The sequence below is a fragment of the Ascoidea rubescens genome (assembly GCF_001661345.1).
Source record: "Ascoidea rubescens DSM 1968 unplaced genomic scaffold ASCRUscaffold_3, whole genome shotgun sequence".
NCBI lineage: Eukaryota > Fungi > Ascomycota > Saccharomycetes > Ascoideales > Ascoideaceae > Ascoidea > Ascoidea rubescens.
Window position 1 is genome coordinate 565,397 of NW_017962915.1, and position 25,609 is coordinate 591,005.

General features: G+C 31.9%; 10 protein-coding genes and 1 non-coding gene across 11 annotated transcripts; 4 read left to right on the forward strand and 7 right to left on the reverse strand.

Moving 5' to 3' along the window:
- Nucleotides 1–62: 62 nt before the first annotated feature.
- Nucleotides 63–3,463, reverse strand: VPS16 (tethering complex subunit VPS16; the record flags this gene model as incomplete). Its single annotated transcript, XM_020191691.1, has 2 exons — nucleotides 63–3,370; nucleotides 3,442–3,463. The coding sequence occupies 2 exons, from the start codon at nucleotides 3,461–3,463 to the stop codon at nucleotides 63–65; spliced, it is 3,330 nt and encodes a 1,109-aa protein (XP_020048680.1).
- Nucleotides 3,464–3,643: 180 nt separating this feature from the next.
- Nucleotides 3,644–3,715, reverse strand: ASCRUDRAFT_t40. Its single transcript has one exon. It is a non-coding gene; the product is annotated as a tRNA-Pro (tRNA).
- A 197-nt stretch (nucleotides 3,716–3,912) lies between these two features.
- Nucleotides 3,913–9,081, forward strand: TFC3 (transcription factor TFIIIC subunit TFC3; the record flags this gene model as incomplete). Its single annotated transcript, XM_020190341.1, has 6 exons — nucleotides 3,913–4,795; nucleotides 5,018–5,568; nucleotides 5,797–5,882; nucleotides 6,390–7,192; nucleotides 7,526–8,078; nucleotides 8,190–9,081. The coding sequence occupies 6 exons, from the start codon at nucleotides 3,913–3,915 to the stop codon at nucleotides 9,079–9,081; spliced, it is 3,768 nt and encodes a 1,255-aa protein (XP_020048681.1).
- A 393-nt stretch (nucleotides 9,082–9,474) lies between these two features.
- On the forward strand, nucleotides 9,475–10,242 carry ASCRUDRAFT_16930 (t-SNARE; the record flags this gene model as incomplete). Its single annotated transcript, XM_020189461.1, has 1 exon — nucleotides 9,475–10,242. A coding segment is annotated over one exon (768 nt), but the record flags the coding sequence as incomplete, so codon positions are not given.
- Nucleotides 10,243–10,316: 74 nt separating this feature from the next.
- Nucleotides 10,317–10,571, reverse strand: ASCRUDRAFT_134500 (uncharacterized protein). The gene has a single exon (XM_020189076.1). The coding sequence runs from the start codon at nucleotides 10,504–10,506 to the stop codon at nucleotides 10,348–10,350; it is 159 nt and encodes a 52-aa protein (XP_020048683.1). The 5' UTR covers nucleotides 10,507–10,571; the 3' UTR covers nucleotides 10,317–10,347.
- Nucleotides 10,572–10,610: 39 nt separating this feature from the next.
- Nucleotides 10,611–13,550, forward strand: ASCRUDRAFT_12427 (uncharacterized protein). The gene has a single exon (XM_020188927.1). It carries the CDS (start codon nucleotides 10,704–10,706, stop codon nucleotides 13,281–13,283), a length of 2,580 nt encoding a protein of 859 aa, XP_020048684.1. The 5' UTR covers nucleotides 10,611–10,703; the 3' UTR covers nucleotides 13,284–13,550.
- Nucleotides 13,551–13,606: 56 nt separating this feature from the next.
- ASCRUDRAFT_74768 (uncharacterized protein) lies at nucleotides 13,607–14,476 on the forward strand. The gene has a single exon (XM_020192817.1). The coding sequence runs from the start codon at nucleotides 13,627–13,629 to the stop codon at nucleotides 14,122–14,124; it is 498 nt and encodes a 165-aa protein (XP_020048685.1). The 5' UTR covers nucleotides 13,607–13,626; the 3' UTR covers nucleotides 14,125–14,476.
- A 53-nt stretch (nucleotides 14,477–14,529) lies between these two features.
- GPI15 (phosphatidylinositol N-acetylglucosaminyltransferase GPI15) lies at nucleotides 14,530–15,291 on the reverse strand (the record flags this gene model as incomplete). Its single annotated transcript, XM_020191696.1, has 1 exon — nucleotides 14,530–15,291. One exon carries the CDS (start codon nucleotides 15,289–15,291, stop codon nucleotides 14,530–14,532), a length of 762 nt encoding a protein of 253 aa, XP_020048686.1.
- A 352-nt stretch (nucleotides 15,292–15,643) lies between these two features.
- Nucleotides 15,644–17,635, reverse strand: ASCRUDRAFT_32202 (heat shock 70 kDa protein; the record flags this gene model as incomplete). Its single annotated transcript, XM_020190339.1, has 2 exons — nucleotides 15,644–15,753; nucleotides 15,808–17,635. The coding sequence occupies 2 exons, from the start codon at nucleotides 17,633–17,635 to the stop codon at nucleotides 15,644–15,646; spliced, it is 1,938 nt and encodes a 645-aa protein (XP_020048687.1).
- A 950-nt stretch (nucleotides 17,636–18,585) lies between these two features.
- On the reverse strand, nucleotides 18,586–21,117 carry CTI6 (Cti6p; the record flags this gene model as incomplete). Its single annotated transcript, XM_020190049.1, has 3 exons — nucleotides 18,586–18,934; nucleotides 20,267–20,719; nucleotides 20,825–21,117. Coding segments are annotated over 3 exons (1,095 nt in total), but the record flags the coding sequence as incomplete, so codon positions are not given.
- Nucleotides 21,118–21,652: 535 nt separating this feature from the next.
- Nucleotides 21,653–24,847, reverse strand: ASCRUDRAFT_69195 (uncharacterized protein; the record flags this gene model as incomplete). Its single annotated transcript, XM_020191639.1, has 1 exon — nucleotides 21,653–24,847. One exon carries the CDS (start codon nucleotides 24,845–24,847, stop codon nucleotides 21,653–21,655), a length of 3,195 nt encoding a protein of 1,064 aa, XP_020048689.1.
- Between the last annotated feature and the right edge of the window lie 762 nt (nucleotides 24,848–25,609).

Below are 25,609 nucleotides of genomic sequence, written 5' to 3' on the forward strand. Positions count from 1 at the left end.
GTTAGTTAAAAATTATTTTTTTGTTTTCACAAAAACTGAAATGCAGAATTTTCGCTTTAAAATTATCTTTTTATTTTATTAATATATTGCTGAATGATATCAATAATTGCTGTGTTACTTGAACTTGTCCCATTTTCATTATAAAGTTGTAGTATTTCCTTTAGTCTGTTTAAATCTTTGTTTTTCACTGCTTCCTCACAGTAATTTCTAAAGTCGCCACATTTTAAATAATAATCTAATTTTTCTTGGTATGGAATATCATTCGATTTTTTGACAAATAATGCAGCAAACTTCTTATTTCCATATTTTAAACATTCGTTGACAATTGGTTTGTAACCAATAACTATCTTTCCTGAAGCTGATGAATTATTATTGACAAATGTTAATAAATCATTGAACTTTCTTTGTTTTGTTAATGTTTTCAATACCAACCATTGATATCTTAGTTCAGTTATTTTGAATTCTTTCAAGATTTTAAAAGTTTTATTATTAATTGAGCTAGAAGCATTTGATTGAAATTTATTGATTTTAATTAATTCCTCGATTGTTTGAATAACTGATAAATGATGAATTTTAAAATTAGGATGAATAGGCAACAAATCTTTCGTTAAATTTTCTTGAACTTGTATTAATTTTAATTCGCTTTGCAAATATTTCAAATCATCGATATAATTTCTGTTGTTACTATTTTTAAATTCATTATATGATTTGATGGCTTTATTAATTGATGATTTTTGTTGTTCAAATTTTTCTAGTTCACGATTTATAAGTTCATTATTAGCATTGGTAATGTTTGTTATAGTATTATTTAAATTATTTGTGTCCATTGCTGTACCGTTGTTAATACTAATTTCGCCGTTAATGCTAGTTGTTTTATTGCTTGTGTTACTCGATACAGTTGTTATGACACTTCCATAAGTTTTAGCATTATTCAAATTATTATGTAAAAGGTCTCGATCAATGTTTTCATTTTTCAAGCTTTCAATTATCTGAAAGTTTGCAATATTAATTCTATTATCAAAACTATAGTAATACTTTTTCAATAGTATTATTGAATCTTCTGGATTTAAATTTGCAAAATTTTTCTCTTTTAATAGCTTTTCAAGGTAATTCATTGCAATTTTTTTATTATTTATAATATTAAAAAACTCACCAATTCCACCTGAATTCGAGTTTAAATTTGAACTTTCATAATTTACGTTTGAAGGATTTTTCAATATTAGATACTTGTAATATAAAATTAACAAAACATACAAGATTAGTTCATAATTTAAACTTTCTTGAGCTTTTACCAAAGCTAGTTCGTCTTCTTCCATATTTAGTAATAAAGGAATCTTTTTACCTGATACTGGTTCGTAATTTAACAACATGATTGATAAATTTAATCTACCTTCTTGGTAGGCAATTTGAGAAATTTTTTCAAAAGAGATGTTTTTAATGACGGATAATTTGTTTAAAATTATTTTCAATAGAGATTTGTCGTCAACATTTGGAGAGTATTTGATTTTTAAACAAGCCCAATTAATATAAATTAAATCATTGGGCAAATTTAATTTTTCTGATATTTTCAAAGCTAAGAAAAATTGGTTTCTTTTGATTAATAAATTGTTAATTAAATTATCTTGAAAATTTAAACCGTTGCTTAAAATTAAATTAAACTGGTTAAAAGTTAAAAACATCCCAATGTTATGAGATCTAATTTGGTTTAAAATTTTCAATAATAATATTGATTCAATTAGAAAATCTGAGTTGTAAAATTCTAAAAAGGATTTTCCAAACGAAGCAGCTTTTAATAATTTTTTTTGCCAATACACATCGAATTCTTCGGTTGAACCTTTAATACAGCAGTTGATTGCATCAACTAGGCCATCTTTAATTATAGACAAGTTTTCCAAAGAAGTTGAGTTAAAAGAGGAGGAAGAGTTGGAAGAAATGGATGTTGTATCAATACTATCCAATAGGATTGAACTTGGAGAAGTTGAGCCAATTTTAAAAATGTTTACTGTTAAATCGGGAACTCTTGATAAGAATTCTAACTTTGAATTTGACAATATTCTTATTCCGTCGATTTCTGTATTTAGGAAAACTGGAGAATCGTAGTAAAAATTGATATAGGATGAAGAAGGGCCAATTAATTTGATCTCGTCATTAAATGATAATACTACAGCATCGTTTCCACACCATTGCAACTGTAAGGGTTTGTCATTATTGCTATCGGTATCGTTGCCATTGTCGTTATTCATGGCAGAAATATTGATTGTGTTGGTGATATTGTTATTATTATTATTTAATTCAAACTCTGATAATTTTCTTTGAAAATCTGAGGATATTATGTATACTTTGTTTGAGAGAGAAGAATATAGGGATAGAAATTCGGCATTAGGGGATATTGCAATAAAATCAAATGGACCTTCATTGAGAAATTTATTATTGATTGACTGATCGTCGATGGTATAAATAGTGTCATCTCTTGAGATTAAGATTTCTATATTCTTTGTTAAAGAAAAAGAAGGGGAGATGATATTCCAGGCGTGGATATTGAAATAAGAGGTATCGTTAAAGAATTGAGAAGAAGAGTCGTTTAATAAAGATTTTGCTGTTGTTGTAGTGGTGATTAAAGACTGGTTATCAATATTAGCAGCATTAATAGCACTAACTTTATTGTTTGCAGTATTGGCATTTGGATTAGAAATATTATTATTATTGCTGTTTTTGTCATTGAAAGAAGCTAGTAATCTGGGATATGGATTATTATAGTCGTTGACATGGATGAAGTTATTATTGTTTAGCCTTGCAACAAAACCGGTTGAGTAGTACTTTATATCATTTATGCCAATTTTGTCCGAATTAAAACCTAGACTAAATTCATTAAAATTGCCATTAAAGTCATAATAGTTTCTAAAAATTCCGTTTTCTAGTATTATTATTAAGTCCTCATTGATTGAAAAAAAGAAGTCTACAATTTTCCCATTAGCTACCTCGTTCCAATTGATGTTGAATAGTTTTGAACCAGATCCACTGAATATTTGTATCACATTCGAGCCACTGCTGGTGTTACTGGCATGAAGATCGGAGTTAAAATAACTGGTGCCAGAGATATTGTTGCTTTGAGTGTTGTCTTGGTTGAAATTGGTGAGAGTGGAAGTGATAGCATTGAGACTTGATCTGTTGAGCTGGTTGAGCTGATTAAGCTGGTTGATGGTGTTGTTGTGATTTTGAGTGGAAACAGTGGGCTGGCTCTTGGGATACAAGGCAATTGCAGTGGAAAAGGGAGCCACTGCCACAATGTAGTTAGATATGTTGATGTTGTTCCAGGAGAGCGAGTAGCATTCTCGGACTCTGTAGAAGACGTCCTTGAGTCTTTCCCAGCCTAGACAGCAGAAGAAACGTTAGTAAAAAGCACAAACATAAACAGGGGTCTTCAGATACACGAGCACATACCTAAACTTGGATTCGAAGCCATGGGCAGCAGTCAATGGGACAATGGACACTTTTGTAGCTCGTCTTCTGGTGCTGTGGCCCCATCGCGATTATATCTGCTTCCGCTTTGAGCCAATAGGAGCAGACACGTGCATATATAACCACTGGTGTGGTACATGCAGTAACATGCACTGTATTGCGCTGCATGCAGATGCAAAAAAGCGGGCCGAGCTGGGAATTGAACCCAGGGCCTCTCGCACCCAAAGCGAGAATCATACCACTAGACCACACGGCCGCAATCTCCATCAACGGAAGGGTCAAAAACAATACTTAATGCTAGTCACAGGGCTTTTGATGTTTTCATCCAGCTATTTTCTTATGCGACTTATTTCTCTGCTGGTACTGATATTGATATTGATACTGATACTGATATTAATATATCTGCTGCCTTGCAGGTCATACACTATTGTTTCTTGTTCCGGCTGTCTAAGTATGAGCTCCCAGTTTGCTTCTTGCTCTCCTGATCAATTGGTTGACCACATTTTGGAGGAGATTGTTTATAGTGGCTATTCAGGAATCACCATCGACCACCTTTGGGAGCTATCCTCCAACAAGCTCAACCGAAATCTATCGCCCTCTTTCAAGCAATTAATTTGGAAATGGCTCATTCAAGAAAACAATTTCGAGGTATTTCACACACTCACTAATAAAAACATACCCAAACATGATCTCAGTGTAATAAATATATCTAATTTGAATGTTTTGTTTTCAAAATTCGACAAAGATACTTTATTACTAAAGACCAATCAAAACTTCCAGTTTAAAACTCTAACAAATCAGGACCAAAATCAGACCTCAATAGGTCTTAATGCTTTTATCATCCTATGTGCTATAGCCAAATCCAGGCATCATGGTTTATTAGTAACTGATATTCCCAAAGTTACTGGCCAGGATAACCGTTGCTTGACTTCAAGAATCAATTCTTTATTAGACCAAGATTTAATTGTTAAAATACCTGTTTTACATGCAAAGAGATCTACTGGTTTATTGGTTTACAAAAAATTTATTGGTCTATATAAATACCATCAATCAATTATTAACAACAACATCACCAACCCCAATCAACTTGCTAATATCCATGATCACAAGCCTTCAACTGATAGCACAAATCCTTTTCTAAACCCGGAAAGCGCAAGAAAATTAATCCTAAACTCTGTTAAAAACGCTCCAAATAAATTGAGAAATGTCAAGGATTTGAAATCTCAATTGGCTCAAAATAATATCAAATACGATAAAAAAATCTTTAAAAGTGTCATAAATTACTTGGCTAATCATGGTTATATCAAAAAAGTTAAAGCCAAATTTTTCACCAACGGTAACCCCAATAATAACAATACTAACCATACTAACTCTAAAAATCCCACTCAAAATAATGTCAACTCAAGGAGCTTGCCTTGCTTATTATTTGTTAAAGATTATTCCCCAGCTAACGATCATCATTACACATCTAGCGATGATCCTTTTGACGACGACGACGATTCTGACTTTGATGACGATGATGAAAATCAAACTATTATCAACCAAAATGATACCACAGCCATTTCAAACACTACTTTAAATACTACAACAGATATTGAAAATGATAACGATAACGATAACGGTAACAATAATAATGACATTGATGTTACTAGCGAAATAAGTATCATTACCAAAACCATAAAATTCCCTCTAATTAATACAGTTTTTCCCGTTCAAAACCAACTATTTCAAATAATAGATTTATCTAAAAACATAGGCATTTCTACTCAACTAGTTCAAAAATTACTAGTTGGTCTAAATTATGCAAGAATATTTAATAAATTACTAGAAATCTTCTCCGATTCTTTTCCTGATTACAATTCAAATACCCCTTTTACAATCAACGATTTCTTTAAACTTACAAGAGGTTATGATTTTAACGGAAGAACAAAATTTTTCAGATACTTTACCAAAATTAACTACTCAATCTTAAACAATAATTTAAATCCTTTGAACTATAACCAAATTAATAAATCAGCTTTAATCTCTCAAAAATCATCCTACATTTCTTCTTCGATTTACGATATTCACCAACTACAATCTCAAAATAACACATTACTAGCAAAAGGGGTAGACCTAGTAAATGACCAATTCAATAACGTTTATATTTCATGGTACGGAATGGATAAAAATTTGCTTTCAAACAGAAAACTTCATTTTATGAAATTATTTTCTGATTCTCACAATACTGATACTATTAATACCAATAACGACAATAATATCAATAATAATATCAATAATCCCTTAATCAAAGATAAAATTTTAAAAACAAAATCCCTCAAAAGAGGTAGACCCAAGAAAATAACCCCATCTGATGATAGTCCCAAAATTAAAAGAAAAAGAGGTAGACCAAGAAAATCTGACACCAATGCCAAAAAATCCAAGTCTGTTTTAAACAATAATCAAAATAAAAATATATCGGCAACTGGTATAGATGCTAGTTCTCAATTAAACGTGTCTTCAATTGATATTGATGACACAATGGAATCGGTCTTACAAAACTCAATCAACGACAATATTCATAATGCTAATTTAGATAATATCACTCAGAATTATATACCCAATCAAATTCAAATTTATGACCAAAACCAAAATCAAAATTCCGTTGTAAATCTATTAATATCTCAAGATAATTCAATCCAAGATTTAAATAAAATTCATAATAACGAAAATAAAGATAACAACGATAACGAGATTGATATTCACGTCCAGGAAAATCAAATTGATGAAATGATCGATCCAGAAATTAATACATTAGCTCCTCAACAAATTAAACCTAGAGATATTTCAGCAGATAATAACGTTGATTACTTGGCTGTTGAAAGTTCCTCAAATCAAAACAATAACACTATTAATAATGATAATCATAATATCAGTATTAGTAATAATAGTAATAATGAAATGTTGTATAATGATGTTGTTTCACTATATAATACTATATCCAATAATAATGAAAATCTTTCCTATGATATCTCTAAAAATGAAGTGATTTTAATTTCAAATGATTCTTCTGATAATTCACAAAATAGTGTTTCAATAGTCACAAATGGAATTTCAAAAGAGACAATCATCAATATTGATAGTTCAGTTAGTGATAATTTTCCTCCACCTAGAAGAAGAGTGAGAGCTGTTCGAACATCTTTTTTAGCGACCAAACGTAGAAATACTTTATTAAACTTGATTAAAAATAACAAGGGGATGATTATTGTTAATAAATCAGTTATTGATTATCTATCTGAGAGTATAAAGGGTAAAAGTGCGGTTGATAGAAGAACTCTTCACAGAGATATAAAATATTTAGAAGAAGAAGGAAAAATTGCAGTTGAGAATTTTAAAGTTATTACTCAATCTAATGAATCATTTGATAAAAAAATAATCATGTTTTCAGAACTAAGAAATGATGTATCAAGGATTAATCAAATGAAAGAATTAGCTCAAATTGAGTATGATGAACAAAAAATTACCAAGAAATATCAGCTTAATACTGTTGATGCTAATGTTACTCTTTTCACCAAAGAAGGTGAAGATCAAGTGCGAATAAAGAAAGAGAAAGTCAAAAAAGTATTAAGTAAAGAAGAAAAGGAAAGGCTTTTCTTAGAAAGACTTGAAGCTAAAAGATTGGCTAAGTTAAAAAAAATCGAAGAAATGGAAATAAAGAAAAATGAGTCAAGGAAAACACAGACAGGGAATAATGGTGAATTTAGAATTGGCAATTCTATAAATTTGAACAATAGGAATCTAGATAATAACAACAGTGATAATGATGTTATTGTTATTGATGCTAGCATTGATAATAATAATAATAATAATAATAATAATAATAATAATAATAATAATAATAATAATAATAATGGTAATAATAATGGTAATAATAATGGTAATAGAAAGCAATTTGTTGTTAAAGTTGAAAATAAACGCCCCATAGATATTGGTAGTGATAAACAATTCAAGAGTCAAGTTAGAAAGAAAGCTAGATTCAATAAAACCAAAAATACGGATGATGATGATGGTAATGATGAAGAAGCAGAGGTTTCTAAAAAACTAAGTCTTGAAGGTAAAAAAAAAGTGAAATTTTCTCGAAGAAAAACGCTTTCATTAAGAACAGTTGCTAGTGATCCAAATATTATAAATAAAAGACGAACTCGAACCAAATTTGATTTTACTAAAACCGAAGCGATTACATTTTTCAGAGCAGTTACAATTACACGTACACTTTCACCTGCAGGAAAGATTTTGTGGGGAAAGATAGCTGATTATTTTGGAGATATTACGCCTGAACTTATTAAAAAAAAATGGCCTAAAATCCGAGGTGTGATTGGAGAGAAAGGTACTAAAAAAGCATTAATTGTTTGGGAAAGGATTTTATTTAATGCAATTAAAAATAGAGAGGTTTCTAGTAAGGATATTAGAGAAATGAATTTAGCGAAATTTATTGGAATATGGAAGAATGTTGAAGGAACTGAGTTACCAGGAATTGAGAAATTTGAATTTTTTAAAGAAATTGAGGATAATCTTAAGAAATATGTTTTCATTCCAGAGAATCGACATTCAAGTATGGTTGATGAATATTTTGCAGATCGGTCTATGATTCATCGATTAAATACGATAGTTAATAATTCATTTACGTACAAAGTTAATAATGGTTTGGGGAAAATAACCGAAATAAATGATAAAAAGAAAAAAAATAAGAGCAATTCTGGAAAAGAAAAAGAAAAAGAAGATGATAATGATAATGATAATGATTATGATTTAGATATTATTGATGAGACGGAAAAGAGGAAGATACTTGTTAAACAAACAATTAAGGCCATATTTGCTACAGATGCTAAAAATTATACAATTGAAGCATCTAAGAGAATTTTAAAAAGATTCAGCGAAAAAGAATGCACAGAAGCGATTAAAGATATGGATCAGAGAAAAGAAATTATATTTCAAATTAAACCTGGTTTACCCAATTTTGTGTTGACAAGTAAAGTTTTAAATCCCATTGACAGCTTGAAATTTGAGGAATCGTTTTTTCATGAGAGCAAATTGTTCAATCAATTGCTTTGTGAAGTTCTCAATTCGTCTCAGGGGTTGATTCTTTCCCCTGCTGTGACTAATGGAACAATGGCATGTTTGCTTGATTTGAGTGTTTTATTGAACAAGGTCAAGATGGTTCGAGTTGACAAACACGTAACGCCATTGTTGACTGACTACATTTCCAGGGCTATTGATCGAGAAAAGTTGGATTGCGATATTATCATTTGCAAGAACAAAGAACGAGCAGTTATGGAAAGAGATATCTTGCCGGTGGTGGCAGTTCCAATTGGCAAGCCCTGCTCGAGAATATGGATTGATGTTCAGGGGAACATCAACCGAAGCGTATGGGTAAGAGTATTGGTTGTTGTTGTGTCGTTGTTGTTGTTCAGGCCCGGAATATGGTTTAAAGTGTTGTTTGGCAAGATCGAGTTGTTGGTGACCAAAGAAGAGTTGAAGGAGGTTTTGGGATGGATGGTGCAGCGCAACTGTGTGAAAGAGCGAAAGCTCAATGGGGGCAGCTGCTACTGGCTCAAGCCTGGGTGGTTCGACATCCTTGGGTAGTGATATATGATATGTCAATGACAGCGATATGTAGTCTGTAATTACAATCTAAAAATGAAACAACAATAAAAATGGCTGAGCGTCATCTGACAGAAGCCGAAAAGGAGCAGGACTGGAGAGTGGTAAAGTGGGCGTCGCAAAGCTATAAATATCGCTGGACTTGAAACTTTTTGTTCTGCTTTGCAAGCTACTGAAGAACTGCTGACGATGAACTACTTGAGCGACAAGATCTCCAAGGTGGGAGGCTACAACAAGGTGGAAGGAAACAGTATCTACACCAGCAACACCAACGGATCAGATCCCTTTACTGAATCCTACGAGTTGAACCAGGACCCATTTAGCAACACCAGCTACAACACCAATCGCAATCGCCCCAACGACGACGATGACGACGACGATCCAGACAACTACATTGGCTTCAACAAAAAGCTCGTCAAGGTCAACGACAAGTTGGACTTGTACGCCAAAAACTTGAACATCATCAGAAAGTTGCAAAACGACTTGATTTTCGAGGTCGATGATGGCAAGAGGCACGAAGCAAACACAAAGTTGAACGAGATAATCAGCTTCAATGACAATCTAGAAAACCAGTTGAAATTGAATATCAAAGAATTGAGAGATTTATCCGTTGGCGATTTCATCAAGGTTAACCAAACAGAGAACATCAAGAGCAAATTTATGGATTTGATTAATAAATACCGTAAAAATGAGATGAGCTATTCAGAAAAAGTCAAAGATGATATCAGTAAACAATACAAGATTATAAAGCCTGATGCTACTCAACAAGAGATCTACAATTACGTTAATAACGCTGATGTTCAAGAACAAGGCCAGCAACAGGTCTTCAAGGATTTCTTGATAAATTCTACTAGAAAAGAAGAAAGCAAAAACATTTCGAGAAACGTTGAAAGCAGACATGAAGAAATTATAAAAATTGAGAAAAAAATGAACGAATTAACCAAATTATTCTCAGAAATGGAAAATTTAATCGTTGAACAAGATGATTTGATAAACGAGATCGATAATAACGTTGAAAAGGCCCAATTGAATATTGGTGGTGCCAACAGAGACTTGGAAAAGGCTGTTACTCATGGTCGTAAATCGAGAAAATGGAAACGATGGTGTATTTTCATCTTGGTGATAGTTATATTGTTAATTATAGCCGGTATAGCTTTTGGAATATACAAAGCAACCCAAAAGTAACTTTATTTTCATTTTTTTCAAATTCTTATTCTTATTCTTATTCTTGGTTCTTTTTTCATGTTTTTATATTCTTAATTGAACAATCGGTAACATTTTCACTCTAAAATTCTTGAATCTTTTTATATCTTTTTTAGGATTCAAAATCCAAAGTTTTGGTTCAACAATCACGTTTCGAACTGCGTTTCGAACTGCGTTTAAATTGCGTCTCATAGTGCGTTTCATAGTGCGCCAAAAAATATTGACGTTTTCCTGTTTTTGTCCGTTTTCTGTTTTTATCAACAATTGAATTCATTTCCTAATGCTCACTCAATTAATTTTCAGCTAATGTTCAATTGATTATCCAATTATCTTTCTCCATTTAAACTCGATCTTTGTTGCTACTGTTGCTTCTGCTGTTTGCTTTTCAACACACTATACGTATGTGGGATTCTAACAATGGTTCTAATGACTTGAGAGCAAAGCTCTTGAACAGAAAAAGAAAATATAAGTCCTATCAAAACAAACTTCAAAATGTTCTCGATACAAATATTAATGATAATGACATTAATAATAATTTTAACAACAAGGTTGATAATACCAATAATCATATAAATAAAATAAATGATATTGATAATCATTTTCATAACGATTTTAATCAAATTCCAACTCTATCAGATATTAATATAAAATCAAATATAAGATCTAATATAAGATCAAATTCAAGAATAAATAAACTCGATTCAAATTATAATTTAAATTACTTTTCAGATAATGATCAATTCTCTAATAATAATCAATTCTCTAATAATAATCAATTCTCTAATAATCGATTTTCGATGTTAAATTCAAATTCAAATCCAAAATATAACACAAATTTATTTTCAAAATCTAATATTTCAAATAAAAATGATTATAATAACGATAATTACGATCACAATCACAATCAAAATCAAAATCAAAATCAAAATCAAAATTTTACAAGAAAAATTAATAGAAATAGAAATAGAAATAGAAATAGAAATATAAATATAAATATAAATAGAAACAATAATAAAAAATTAAACAATTATCCTTTATCTTATAAAACTCATTTAACTTTTGATTTAGACAAACTACGAAAGAAAAATTATCAATTAAACAATGACTATCATAATCCTAATAATTATAATAATCATAATAATTATAGTAATTTTAATGATAACATTAATTATAGTGATAAAAATAATATTATTAATAGTCCATTGACGAGTATTCCCGGAACTGTTCCCGATTTTATAAAATCTCCTTCAAAGAACTATACTTTTCTTAACACCAATACTCAAAGAAATATTCATAATAATGATAAGAATAATGAAAATGATAATGATAATGGAAATGGAAATGAAAACCAAAACGAAAATGAAAACGAAAATTGGTTTTCATTATCAAATATAGCGTCAAAATTTAGTAATATATTCAATTCAAATAATACAAGTAATATAAATAATTTAAATAAAATAAATAAAAACTATACAAATTTAAATAAATTTCAAAACAAAAGAATTTTAAGATTACAAAAATTGAAAGATCTACAAAATCGGAAAAATAAAGTATTAAACGAAGTTAATAAAATATCTAATGAGTCTTATAATAACACCAATGATATAAATGATTATTTTAATAATCGAATACTTGATTTAAATAAGAGGACTCATAATATTAGTCATATAGCTGATTTAGATGATTTAAATGATTCAACTAATGAATTGAATGAAATTATTAATCAAAATGATAATATTGAGCATAATGATCATAATAATATTAAGAATAATGATTATAATAATGAAAAAATCAAAAATAAGAAAAACCAAAAAAGTTTAATAAAAAACTTTTTATCAACAATTTACAATAATAATAGTAACAATAATATCGAGAATAACGGAAATGGTATTAACAATGAAAATAATATCAATGAAGATAATATTAATGAAAATAATAATAGATTGAACAATTTAGATGATGACGAATTGAAAGAGTTATCGAAATTATCCAATGAAATCAATAATTGTGAAGAAGAAAATGTGATGAATTTGGACCATGGAATAATAAATTTAGAAGACAAAAAAATCACTAAAGATAAAATAAAGAAAAAATCAAAATCAAAGTCAAAATCAAAAGTGAAATCTAAATTTAAGTCTAAATCTAAATCTAAAAAGTCAAAATCAAAATCAAAATCAAAATCAGAATCAGAATCAGAATCAGAATCTAAAAGGGATAATCTTGTAAATGATAAATCTGAAAGAAGTTCGGCGGATGAATTGAGTATTTTCGAAAATTCAATTTTGAAAACATTAAGACAAAATAAAAAATCACAAAAACAAATGAATGAACAAGATTTGATGGAATTGGATGCTAAAGAACAAGAAATCAAGTTGAAAAATGAGGAAATTTCCAAATTGAATGAAAAAGTCAAAGATTTGGAGAATTCACTACATGATATAAAAAAGTATTTAGAAAATACCATCATCCAGAACCAAACAACTCTAAGCAAAAGTAATATTGATAGTTATAATCACAGTCAAAGTGAGGATCCAAATGACCAGCCAGGCCTATCTTCAGTGCCATCGTTAAAGAGTAACACCACTCATTCAAGCACAAACGACGGATTGCTCACTGACGACGAGACAAGCAAAAAAGGTATCGATGTTCAGTATATTCTTGGTGAAGAGCCTGGATTCAAGACTCCATTCATCATCAAGAGCCAGTACAATAAACTTGCAAAAACGATCCAGCACAACGAATTGAAGAGGAAAAACGCAGAGCCCAACCACACTTTCATGACAGAACATAGCATTGACATTCTCCCACAACCAGTAGACACACAGAGCAGTGCTGGAGATCAGAAAGAGGCTCTCGACGACGAGGAGTTCGACAAGACCGAGCACGACGATGCTCTCAGGCAGTTGGAGCGAACAGTGATGGGGTTGTCGCCCATCAAGATAGCTTTTCAGGCTGAAAAGTCCATAGGTCGCAGATTCTGATGGTATATTCTGTACTCTTCTTTTGCACTCTTCTTTTGTACTTGTTCGGACTCTCCGTAAATTCGTAACTTCGTAAATCGTCCTTTCTCGCTCAAAGCTTAATTCTAAAAATAGGCACTGGGCTTAAAGGGTTGGGAACCAGCAAAACGGTACTTGTGGCGCGCAACCCCTATCACTGGTTCCAGTCTCAGATGTACTGGGATGTGCTGAAATTCCACACTTGAAATACTCTCGAATATAACAAAATTCAGAGAAACAGTACAGGCTTTCAATATAAATAAGTACTTCTTTTCTTCTTTTCTTCTTTATCTGCTGCAGCCACCGCTGTGTTTGATTTTACACCATGTCTCTTGTCCTCTCAAGTCCCCAGGAAACCCTCCAGGAAAACTCTTTGGATCCAGTCGCCAGCTCTGGAATTGTTGTGCAGGATACCATTGTGGTGAGAGTCTCCTCCACCAGAACATTGCCTGTGTCCAGGGTCTTCAGTACAGTCTATATCACCTACTCAATCACTGAGTTGTCTGTCTTGACTGTTACGCCTGATGAAAATGGCTCCATTAGCAACCCAGGTAGTCTCGAGACTATTGCTGGCACCTCTGTCTACGCTGGCAGCTCTGCTGTATCGTTGATTGTGGGCCTTTCCAACTCCTCCACTCTGTTCTCTTCAAATTCTGCTTCCCAATCCCCAGAAACCTCAGAAAACGCAGCTTTCAATATCCATAGCCAAAATCATATATATCACTTTGCTGGTCATACACGACAGGATTCCAGCAGCGCTGCGAAGAAATTAAAACTTGGTTTATTATTTGTGGGAATTTTTGGCATTAGTTTGGTTTTATAATTTTTATTATTCATTGTTTATTATTCATTGGCCATTGGCCATTGGCTGCTCGGTATTTTTTTATCCTTGATTCTTTTATGTTTCATTTCCTAAAAAGTCGGTTTATTTTTGTTGACTCTTAAATTTGTATTAGTAGATTTCTATGATTTTTCTGGTTTTATTTACAACTCTTAGTTCTTTCTCTTTCTCCTTGGATATTTTAAATTTCTTGACTATTTTTTTGCTTTTTTTTCTTTATTTCACCACACTCTTGTGGTTTTGGACTTTGATTTCTTATTTTAGACGAAGCTCATTAATTATTTAGGACACTATCTTAAACTCAATCTATACTCTATATATAGTCTCTATGTAAACACGAAACAAGAAAAAATACATTTCTTTCATAAAAAATGTAGAGCAGCCGATTCAAAACTGCTTGATATATCCAGGTATCTGTAGTTTATCGTATTTATCATGAAATAAAACTTGCCTCGAGATTTGATAAATCGGTTCCAATTTATCCAATCTAGGTAATAAATTTCCAAATAAAACTTCCAACTTCAATTGTTTCAACTCAAAGGCTTTTTTGTCTTTGCTGCTATTATTATATCTTTCGATGTTATTTTTATCGTCTCCATCCCCATCTTTGATAGCTAAAATTAAGTAGAAAATCACTTCAAAGCCTTCAAAGCCTTCATGAATAATTACATCTTGAATCTTATCAATGGGAATAAACTTGTCTCTTTTGGTTATAGGCAAAAACCAAATCATGTTCTTCTTGAATGTCGTCGATTGAACTCCAATGTTTTTCAACACAAGCAACGATTCCTTCAACTCTCCCTCAAAGATAATACAGAACAAATAATTGTGTGTAAAGATAACACAAATCAGCACCAAACAGCCTTTTAAACCTAACTTGGCTTTAGCCAATTCTATTATACTGATATCATTGGTACTGTTTCCACTCGACTTTCTTGTTGCTGTTATTACAGAGCTATCCAAAACATATAAAACAAACAAAATACTAATCAAAATGCTAATCAAAATTGAGACAATCTTGAGAAACGTTGGTATTTGAGACCTCTTCACAATCGTAAATTGAACAGCATCTATTTCATTCACTTCCTTCACTGATTTATAATTTATTGCAGGCTTTATTATTAGTTCGTAGTTCTTTAATCCTCCCATTTTCAAACATTTGTTTTCTAATTTCCTTCTTTTACTTTTTAACTGATGAAAAAAAAAAATCAAAAAAACAAAAGAAACAAAAACACTGATTTAAACACTACTGTTTTCGTTTTGCAAATTTGATATCACTTTTCTGGTTTAGCCCACGACAAAAATATATATTAACAATAGAATAAACAATAGAATAGTAATACTAATATTAATTTAAATAAACTTATCTAGTCCCTTGATTGAAAAAAAATAATTATAATCATATACGAATTAAAATGAATAATATATTATAACTTAATTTACAATTAGAAAAAGAGAAGAGTTTTAAAAGCAAATAAAATATCTAAATCTATTATTAAATCTAATCAACTTCTTCAACAGTTGGCCCGTCTGCACGAGAAGCACCGGCGCCTGGAGCACCAGCACCTGGGAAGCCTCCAGCAGCTCCAGCACCAGGGAAGCCTCCAGCGCCTGGAAATCCTCCTGGAGCACCTCCTTCAGCACCAGCAGCACCACCGTTAGCACTGTAGAACTTCATCATGATGGGGTTGGCAACACCTTCCAATTCTTTTTGTTTGTCACCGAATTCCTCAGTGGTGGCAGTAGTGTTGTGGTCTAACCATGAAGTGGTTCCGTCAATGGCCTTTAAGAGAGTATCTTTGTCGGCGGCATCAATGGCTTCTTTGAATTTTTCTTCAGATAAAGTGTTCTTTAATGAATAAGCATATGATTCTAAACCGTTTCTAGCAGCAATTCTGGCTGTTTCTTTTTCATCATCTTCTTTGAATTTTTCAGCTTCGGAAACCATTCTTTCAATATCTTCTTTTGATAATCTACCTTTGTCGTTGGTAATGGTGATTTTGTTGGATTTACCGGTACCCTTTTCGACAGCAGAGACGTTTAAGATACCATTAGCATCAATATCAAAGGTGACTTCAATTTGTGGAACACCTCTTGGTGCTGGTGGAATACCCGATAATTCGAATTTACCTAATATATTGTTATCTTTGGTCTTAGCTCTTTCACCTTCAAAGACTTGAATCAAGACACCTGGTTGGTTGTCAGCATAAGTAGAGAAAGTTTCAGATTTCTTGGTTGGGATGGTTGAGTTTCTTGGAATCAATTTGGTCATAACACCACCGGCGGTCTCAATACCTAAGGATAATGGAGCAACATCTAATAATAATAAATCTTGGGTTTTGGAAGAAGTGTCACCAGACAAGATAGCAGCTTGAACAGCGGCACCATAAGCGACAGCTTCATCTGGGTTGATGGATCTGTTTGGCTCTTTACCGTTGAAGAAATCAGATACTAATTTCTGAACTTTTGGGATTCTTGTAGAACCACCGACTAAAACAATTTCGTGCACTTGAGATTTGTCTAATTTGGAATCTTTAAGAACTTTTTCAACTGGATCTAAAGTAGATCTGAATAAGTCACCACATAATTCTTCAAATCTGGCTCTAGTGATTGAAGTGTAGAAATCAATACCTTCAAATAAGGAATCAATTTCAATAGAAGTTTGAGCAGATGAGGATAAAGTTCTCTTGGCTCTTTCACAAGCAGTTCTCAATCTTCTCAAAGCTCTTTGGTTGGAAGATAGATCTTTTCTGTTTTTTCTTTTGAATTCAGCAATAAAGTGGTTAACTAATCTGTTATCAAAATCTTCACCACCTAAATGGGTATCACCGGCAGTAGCTTTGACCTCAAAGATACCATCTTCAATGGATAATAAGGAAACATCAAAGGTACCACCACCCAAATCGAAAATCAAAACGTTTCTTTCTTCTTCAACTTTTTTGTCTAAACCATAAGCAATGGCAGCAGCAGTTGGTTCATTGATAATACGCATAACGTTCAAACCACAAATCAAACCAGCATCTTTGGTAGCTTGTCTTTGAGAATCGTTGAAATAAGCTGGAACAGTGATGACAGCATCGTTGACTTTTACACCAAGGAAACTTTCAGCGGTTTCCTTCATTTTGGTCAAAATCATGGAAGAAATTTCTTCTGGAGTGAAAACTTTGGTTTCACCTTTGAATTCAACCTGAATTTGCGGTTTACTGGCTTTGTCAATAACTTTGAAAGGGAAATGCTTGATATCACCTTGAACTTCTGGATCGGAGAATTTTCTACCAATTAAACGTTTTGCGTCAAAAACAGTGTTGACTGGGTTCATAGCGGCTTGATTTTTAGCAGCATCACCAATCAAACGTTCTGAATCAGTGAAGGCAACGAAAGATGGAGTAGTTCTGTTACCTTGGTCATTTGCAATAATTTCAACACGATCGTTGGAGAAATGTGCGACACAAGAGTAGGTAGTACCTAAATCAATACCAATAGCTTTACTCATTTTGAGATGTTATTATATATATGGAAATTCTAGGGAATATGTTTATCAAAAGAAAACAGATAGAAAGGAATCTGGAAAAAAAAAGCTCCAAAGCAGAGGCAATTGACTTTTATAAATGAATCTGGCTGAAAAATTGCAAAATCTCAATTTTTTCAGTTTCCAATTGAAGAAATGTTCCATCTGCTTCCATCGTCTTCTTTCGCGAAAGACGGTTTGCGCCACGGCTGTGGGTCTTCTGCACGGAAAACACAGAAAAACAGCTCCTAACCTGCGGAAACCACCCACCAAGGTGGTCCTGAAACGCCCCTCACACAATCTGACGCACATCAGCGCGTGTCAGCGCAGTAAGCGTTGTGTGTGCATGTGATTGCATCGAAACACCTTGAGATACCGCACTGTGAAATCAGAAATGTAGGCTCTCGAAAAAGCACTGGAGGCAAAGGAAAAAGAGAAACTGAACCTATAACATAGACATTAGAATCTACCACGAAGATATGCTAAACAAAACAAAACAGAAATATAAAGACATAAAACAAACAAAAATGAAACATAAAACAAAAATAATGAACTAAAAGTAAATGAAGTTGAAAAAAAAAGGATTAAAGATATGAAATGTAGACAGACACCAGAAAGGACTAATAACGTTTAATAATAACAACAAGAAAAGAAGAAGAAAAAAGTGAAGTTTATAGTCTTTGTGAAATGCAAATCAAAATGGATGAAACCACCGATGGCGACGCTGATGATACTGAGAATAAGGATAGTGCCTGTGATTTGCGATCTATAATTGTGTTTGTAATGAGTGTCATCATTATGCATATGAGTATGGAAAGCAACAGAGCAAAACGAAGAACGAGAAAACAAAAACCCATAATCAAGTATAAAAAAAACCAAGAATGTATCAATTGAACTGTAAAAAAATATCATACACTGAATTTACACAACTAGCCTGAAAATCTCCCGAATTTCTGTTCCCACACTAATAGCTTTCTTGTTACTTCATCCATCATTTTCAAACTACCTTCATAATTCTTGAATAACTCATCATATGGATCTTTATTATCTTCGCTGAGATTATACTCGTCTGTATCTCTTTCTGTATACTTAATCAACTCTTTTCTCTCTTTTTGTTCTTCACTTAGTTCATACTGTGTCCTACCAATGAATTCTAAAATTGCGGCAACTCTTCTTCTCATCTCATTAATCGATATCTTCTGCAGTGGAATCCTGGGCACAACTGGTTTATCACTGTCATAATCGTTGATAATGCCGCCATTATTGTTACTGTTGTTATTTCCACTAGAACCATTGACTCCATTTTTGCTATGTATGATTTTCTTTTTTGTTATTTTTTTGATTGATCTCTTGCTTGCGTTTCCACGAGAAGATGGTGATTTATTTTTGGATAATGACTTGGAAGAATCATCATCATCTTGGTTACTGGATATTATTTTCAATGTCGTTGGATTTAATGTCGTTGTCCCATTTATGGAATTGTGCCTCTTTAATGGCGATCCCACTTTTGAATTGGGTCTTGGTGTAGAAGACATATGATTATTACTTGTTCCATTGCCAATATTGATACTATTATTATTACTGTGAGCGGTTGAATTACCATTGGGTTTTTTACTTCTTTTGGATCTAGTTGACCTTGTTGAGATTGGATGTATACCATTACTATCGTCATTTTTAATATCTGCTATGTTCTCTGCTATTGATTCTTTTATAATATCCTTTGATATTTTATATGTGCTGCCATCATCATCATCATAGTCGTACTCATCATAGTCGTCATAGGTGTATTGATTGGTTTCATTGGAGTCGTGATTGTAGCCATCGTTATCATCTGGATTATCATTAGAATTCGAATTTGAGGCAGTGTTAAAATTGGAGTTGGTGTTAGAATTTGGATTCTTTTGGTCTTGATTTTTTGATTTCTGATGATTCCTTTCTTTATTATTTTGGTTTTCCCTTTTTGTGTTGTTATTTTTTATTCTTTTTGATTTTCTTAGAGAAGATGAAACAGAGTCAGGTGAAGAGCTTTTTTCCTTTGGAGTTATTGATTTTGATTTTGAAGATGATAGGTTATTAGAGTGGTTTAAATTTGTTTTTGATCTTGTGGATCGTGTGGATCGTGTTGCTAATGAAATTGAAACTTCAAATTTCTTATCATGTTTGAAATCATTATCGATGTTATTGTCTTCTAAATCACTTTCATTCTGATGGTGATTATTATGAATATGGTCGTGTCTGTTATCCTCATCGTCATCGTCATCATCATCATCATCGTCGTCATCCCGATTGTAATTGTGATTATGGTTATGATGAGTGCTGTCTTTATTCTTTTGGATATCGTATTCTTGGTTGTTATTCTCAAGATCGTCACCAATCTCAGTGTCGTTGATATGGAGCAGATCATGTTCATTTTCAGTGTCATCGTGTTTAAATTTCAATTTTTTTGAGTTTCTGGATTTACTTCTAGTATTTTGATGAGAGTCATTGTCCATATCAATATCATTATCATTATCATTATCATTATCATTATCATTATCATTATGATCATCGGCGTCTTCATCGTTTGAGTGAGAATCTGAGTTTAAAATTTGAGTATGACGAGAAGTTTGTTGAGACTTTGATTTTTTTCTATATCTGCTTTTGCTTTTACTTCTCGTTGACTTGTTATGGGAGGATATAATCTTCGAGGATTCGTCGATGTCGAGATCAGAATTGGGCGAATTGGGTTTTATTTTGTCCCTTTTATCCTTGATTGAGGAGTTATTGGTATTGAATTTTTGAATGTTTCTTGATCTTCTTGATCTTCGTTTAGTTTGGGGAAGACTTAGGTCGATAGTTAGGCCACTTTCTTTGGCGCTTGCTTCAATTGCACGAAGATAAGACTCCTCTTCGCTTGAGTTTAGGGTCGTTCTTCCTCTTTTTCTTGAATTTGATTGAGAGTGATTTGGAATATTATTTGAGTTTGAGTTTGCAATAGAAGATTGATTTGCATTTGAATTTGAATTTGGATTTGGATTTGCAGTTGAATTTGAATTTTTAGATAATTTTAGTTTTTTTGAGTGTATAAGACTTTTATCATTATTAGTGGAGTTATTGGAGTTCGAATTATCTAGGTTATTTATAAGATTGTTTGAAATTTGACTTGATTTATCAGAATTGGATCTTTTGTTATACTTTCTCTTTGGAATCTGATTTGGTTGTATAAAGTCGTTTGGATGGTAGATGCCAAATTTGTTGCCAAAGGAGTCTGATTTGATTGTATGTAATTCTGGTCTACATTTCTCGCACCAATACTGGTCAGGAATCTTGCTTTTGTTCTTAATGCCAACACAGAAGCCATGTTGCCAGACTAGACATTTGTCACACTGGATAAACAAGCCAGAAGCATCAGACGAGTCCTCTTTACCACAGATGCACCTGGTTATTTCGTTAGAAGAGTACTCCTCCTCTTCTTCGAGATCTTCCTCTGGGTAGTGGTCGTCATCGTAGCTTTCTAGGTCTTCGTCTAACTTCATGGTGAACAACAAATGAAGAAAATAAAAAGAGAAGGAAAAAAAATTGCGAGAAAGGACGATTAATCGAAATTAAGAGGGAAAAAACAGATGAAAAGAAAATGAAGAAGATAAATAAGATAAATAAGATAAACGAGTTGGTGAAACAGAAATCAGCAAGGAAATGGAGAAAGGAATTCTAACGAGGAAAACAAGTAGTGGTGAGGAGTTGTGGAGGGTGGAGGTGTAACGAGTTGTATAACAAGCAAAAATGTATAAAAGAAACTGAATTGGAAAAGGATAAGAATAAAGGATATCTCTATGCTAAAAAGCTGAGGTTTTGCAGTGGAAATATTTCAGCTTGAATTGATCAGAGGTCGCTTTACCCGGCACCCGGAGAGACGCGGTAGAATGTGTGTGTATGCGTGTGTGCAGGAGAGAAGGAGCCACGGGTGTGGGTACTGTTTCTGCTGCTTTTGCTGCCTCTGCTGCTTCTGCTGCCTGTGTTGTCTCAGCAGGCCATTTTGCGCTTTTTGGTCTTGCCCACAGCATCATATACAAACACAGCCGAGAGAAGCTGCTCAATCTGCTCGTCGGGGTAGTGTTGCTGCTCCCAAAGCACCTGCAGTAGCTCCAAATACTGCTCTTTGCTCAACAGCATCTTCTGATCCTCGTCCATGTCTGAGTCCAATATATTGCTTCTGAAGTCCATGATGAGCTCTTCTGCCGATGGCATGCCGCCACGTCTTTTCAGGGCCGCCACTGCCTTTTCCACCAAAGACAGGCTCCTTTGGTGTTGCTTCTTTGCTTCTTCATCCAAGTAAACTGGACTCGATGGCATGTCAATTATTTCGCATTCTTCTCTATCATCTTTGCCATCTGTTTGACCATTGAATACCCCATTTTCATTGAAACCTCCCACTTGTTCTCCATTGATTTTTAATTCAGCACCACAATTGGTTTCCTTTTCAAAAAAACCCAAATTCTGCAAACCATCTTGCTTACCACAATCTTTCTCTTTCTCTTTCTCTTTCTCTTTCTTTTTCCTACTCTCCAAACTACTTACTTCTTTTTCGCTACTTATTAAATTATGCTCCCCTGAATCATATTCATTATATCTCCCTTCATTTCCTTCATTCTCTTCCTCAAATTCATTGTACAAATGGAAATTACCTTCACTTTCCAAAACTTCAAATTTATCTTCTAATTCTATGTCATTAATATTCCTTATACTGCTAGAAATAACTCCCCTGCCCACTTTATATATACTATTATATTGGCCAACTTTTTCTTCTTTATCAATCAAATCTGTAGTCATAGAAGGAGAAAGGAATCTATTGTTTAATGATCTGTAATACTTGTTCAATAATTTATTCAAATTTAGATCTCCACTTCTACCGGTTTTATCCATACGAGACTTGTTTGATATCTCAACATTATCACCATCAATCTTATTATCAGTAATTGAATCTCCTCTTTCATCTTTTCTTTCATCTTCACTCCTATCTCCATTTTCACTCTCATTTAGCTTTTTTTCTTCTTCTACATCACTATCCTCAGAACTCTCATAGTCACCAAACTTTTGATACACAATAGGTTTACTTACTGTTTCCTTTGGTGGTGGTGGTTCGTTTACTCCAAACAACCGCAATTTCTTTTTAATATTATTAACCACTAATTTGTCATCAATATCACATACTTTGCCAAAACTATTGAAACAAAACCTAACAATATTCTCCACTTTACCTTCAACATCCTCAATATCCTCATAATAATCATAATCATTATCATTATCATTATCATTATCATTATCATTATCACTATCATTTCCATATTCATACTCAATTTTATTATCAATTAATTGCTCTTTTTTGAAAATTCCCTTATCCATTTCATTTGAACTGCTTTTATTAATTGGCTTTTTGTTTAATGAAATATCTTCAATAAATGCAATATTAATCATAATCATTTCGATTTTATAATCATCAACCCTATCATCATCATCATTATACAATACTTTCAATAAACTTCTCTTACTAGGTTTTAATAACCAATCTTTTAAAATAGTTATTCTTTTAAATATAAATTTATTCCAATCGTAAACTGTAGAATTCTCATTATAATTATAATCATCATAATCATCATCATCATTATCATTATCATTATAATCACTTTTATCTTCTTGTTTTATTTCAAAATTATATCCATTTTCTCCCATTGAATAATTGATTACATCCATATCCAAATATATTTCATTTGGATCAAAAGAATTACTATAATTATAAAAAAAAAACTCACCCTTTTCATCCTCATCTTTTACTTGAACCTTTTCTGAAAACTCATTTTTAAGTTGAGAAAAATCAGTAACAGACTTACAATATTGAGAATCGATTTTAAAACTTTCGCTAATATCTGATTGAGATTCCTCACTGTTTTCATTATCCCCGAGTTTTGCATTCAAATCACTTGATTCTTTGGTATATTTTTCACTTTTCCTGTCTCTAATTTTTAAATCATCAATATTATACAAATCTAAATCAGCGACCAACCTGTCATTGGTTTGAATTGAATTGATATTATCACTATTACTATTACCATCTTTATTAATGATATTAAATTCATCATTATCAGATAAATCAACTAAATTCCCAAGAAATATAACTGTTGAATTATTATTTTTATTCAAAAAAATATCAATTTCATTGAAAAGAAAATAAATTGATTTCAACTTGTTTATCTTTTGTTTTCTTTTAATATTTAAAAGACTCGACCTAATATTGTTTTTTAATTTTTTTTTAATAGACAGAGAAAGAATGTTGTTATTGTTATTGTTATTGATATTACTTATAATATCATCAAACTCATCAGCAGAATTATCCAAATTAATCATTTGATCATTAATCTCAAATGCTTCCAGATTAAAATAATCATCAATCATTGAAGCAAAATCGTTGATTATGATTAATTTATTTTCATTTGAAACCGATAAATTAGGATTATTTAAATCTTGAAAGAAAATAATCAAGTCGAAAAAGTTGGAGACATGAGTTAGGTTTACATTTTCAAAGATTTTATTATAATCTTTTTCTGCTTCGTTGTCTTCATCAGTCTTGTTGTTATCATCTGGATCAATTTTACCTGGATCTTTACTATTGGGGAGTTTAATACCATTCAAGTAGTAATATAATTCGATGAGTCTGGTTGCAGGAAATGGGGAAGAGTAATAAAAATAAGATATTTTATTAGTGGCAGTGGTATTATTATTATTATTATTATTATTATAAGAAGAAGATGAAGAAGAAGACAAATAATTTGATATTAAATTTAAAGTAAAATGCAATTTTTCAAAAGAATTGAAATCATAAATTTGATATATTTTACCAGAAATCAAACCGAGATTTAAGATTGGATCTAGAGTTGAATCAATTTTTTTTGAATTTGTTGAAATTGATATCAAATGGTTTTTTTTATCAGTGAAATTTAGAATATCAGCCAAAGTAGTTGATTTAACATTTAAAATATTATTAGGTTCCAGATTTTGAGTTGAATCTTTATTTAAAGGATTGTTTGAGTCAATATCATCTTGTAGTATTGATAATAAAGGCTTTTCGAAATTATCCAAAATCGTTTTTTGATCTTCGATTGTGGGAGTGAATTGAGAGATTGGAGAAGTTGAGGATACAATTAAATCATTTTGAATTTTCATTATATTATTTTGAATTTAATTCAAAATATTACATTTGCATCTGGTATTCAGATCGACATCAATTGGTATTATATAGATAATAGTTCTATCTTTTTGAATCGAATCTGATAAAGATGAAAACAAAAGATACCTGAATAAGATTACTATAATAACAAAAATGATGGATTTGGTGATTTTGGTGATTTTAAAGAATTTAAAACTGGTTTGAATGAAAAATCGCATTTCGCGTTTGAATTTTCTTGTATCCACAACAGTGGTTCAATGGATTTACTGCATTAATATGTGTTAATTCGTAAATTGTGCATATTTGATTAGTAATAAACAGTGCACGTGTGTCATCAAAGTTAATTGTGGTTTTTGTTATCCCATTACGTATGTTTGCATAAATTTGCGTTATTATTGCTCCGGCTTCTTATCGAGTTCATCAAGAAGTTGATCAAAATACAAAATCTTAGTCCTTATTCTAATGCTGATATTAACACTGATATTAATACTTATGACAAAGAAGAATTATTTGTGTCTTCAAAGACATATTGTTACGATAAACAATTTTGAAATGTGTAATACGGACCAAACGGGTTGTTTTTCTTTTCAAAGGAGTTTACCAGAAAATGGAGGCAAATCAATAGATTAGTTAAAAAAGTTATGGAAGCAAAGGAAAAATAATATATAGTTAGAATTCTTTGAAAATATATAATTTATAACGAGGCTCATTATTTTATCAAAACAAAATTAAGTCTACAATACAATATATTCGATAAA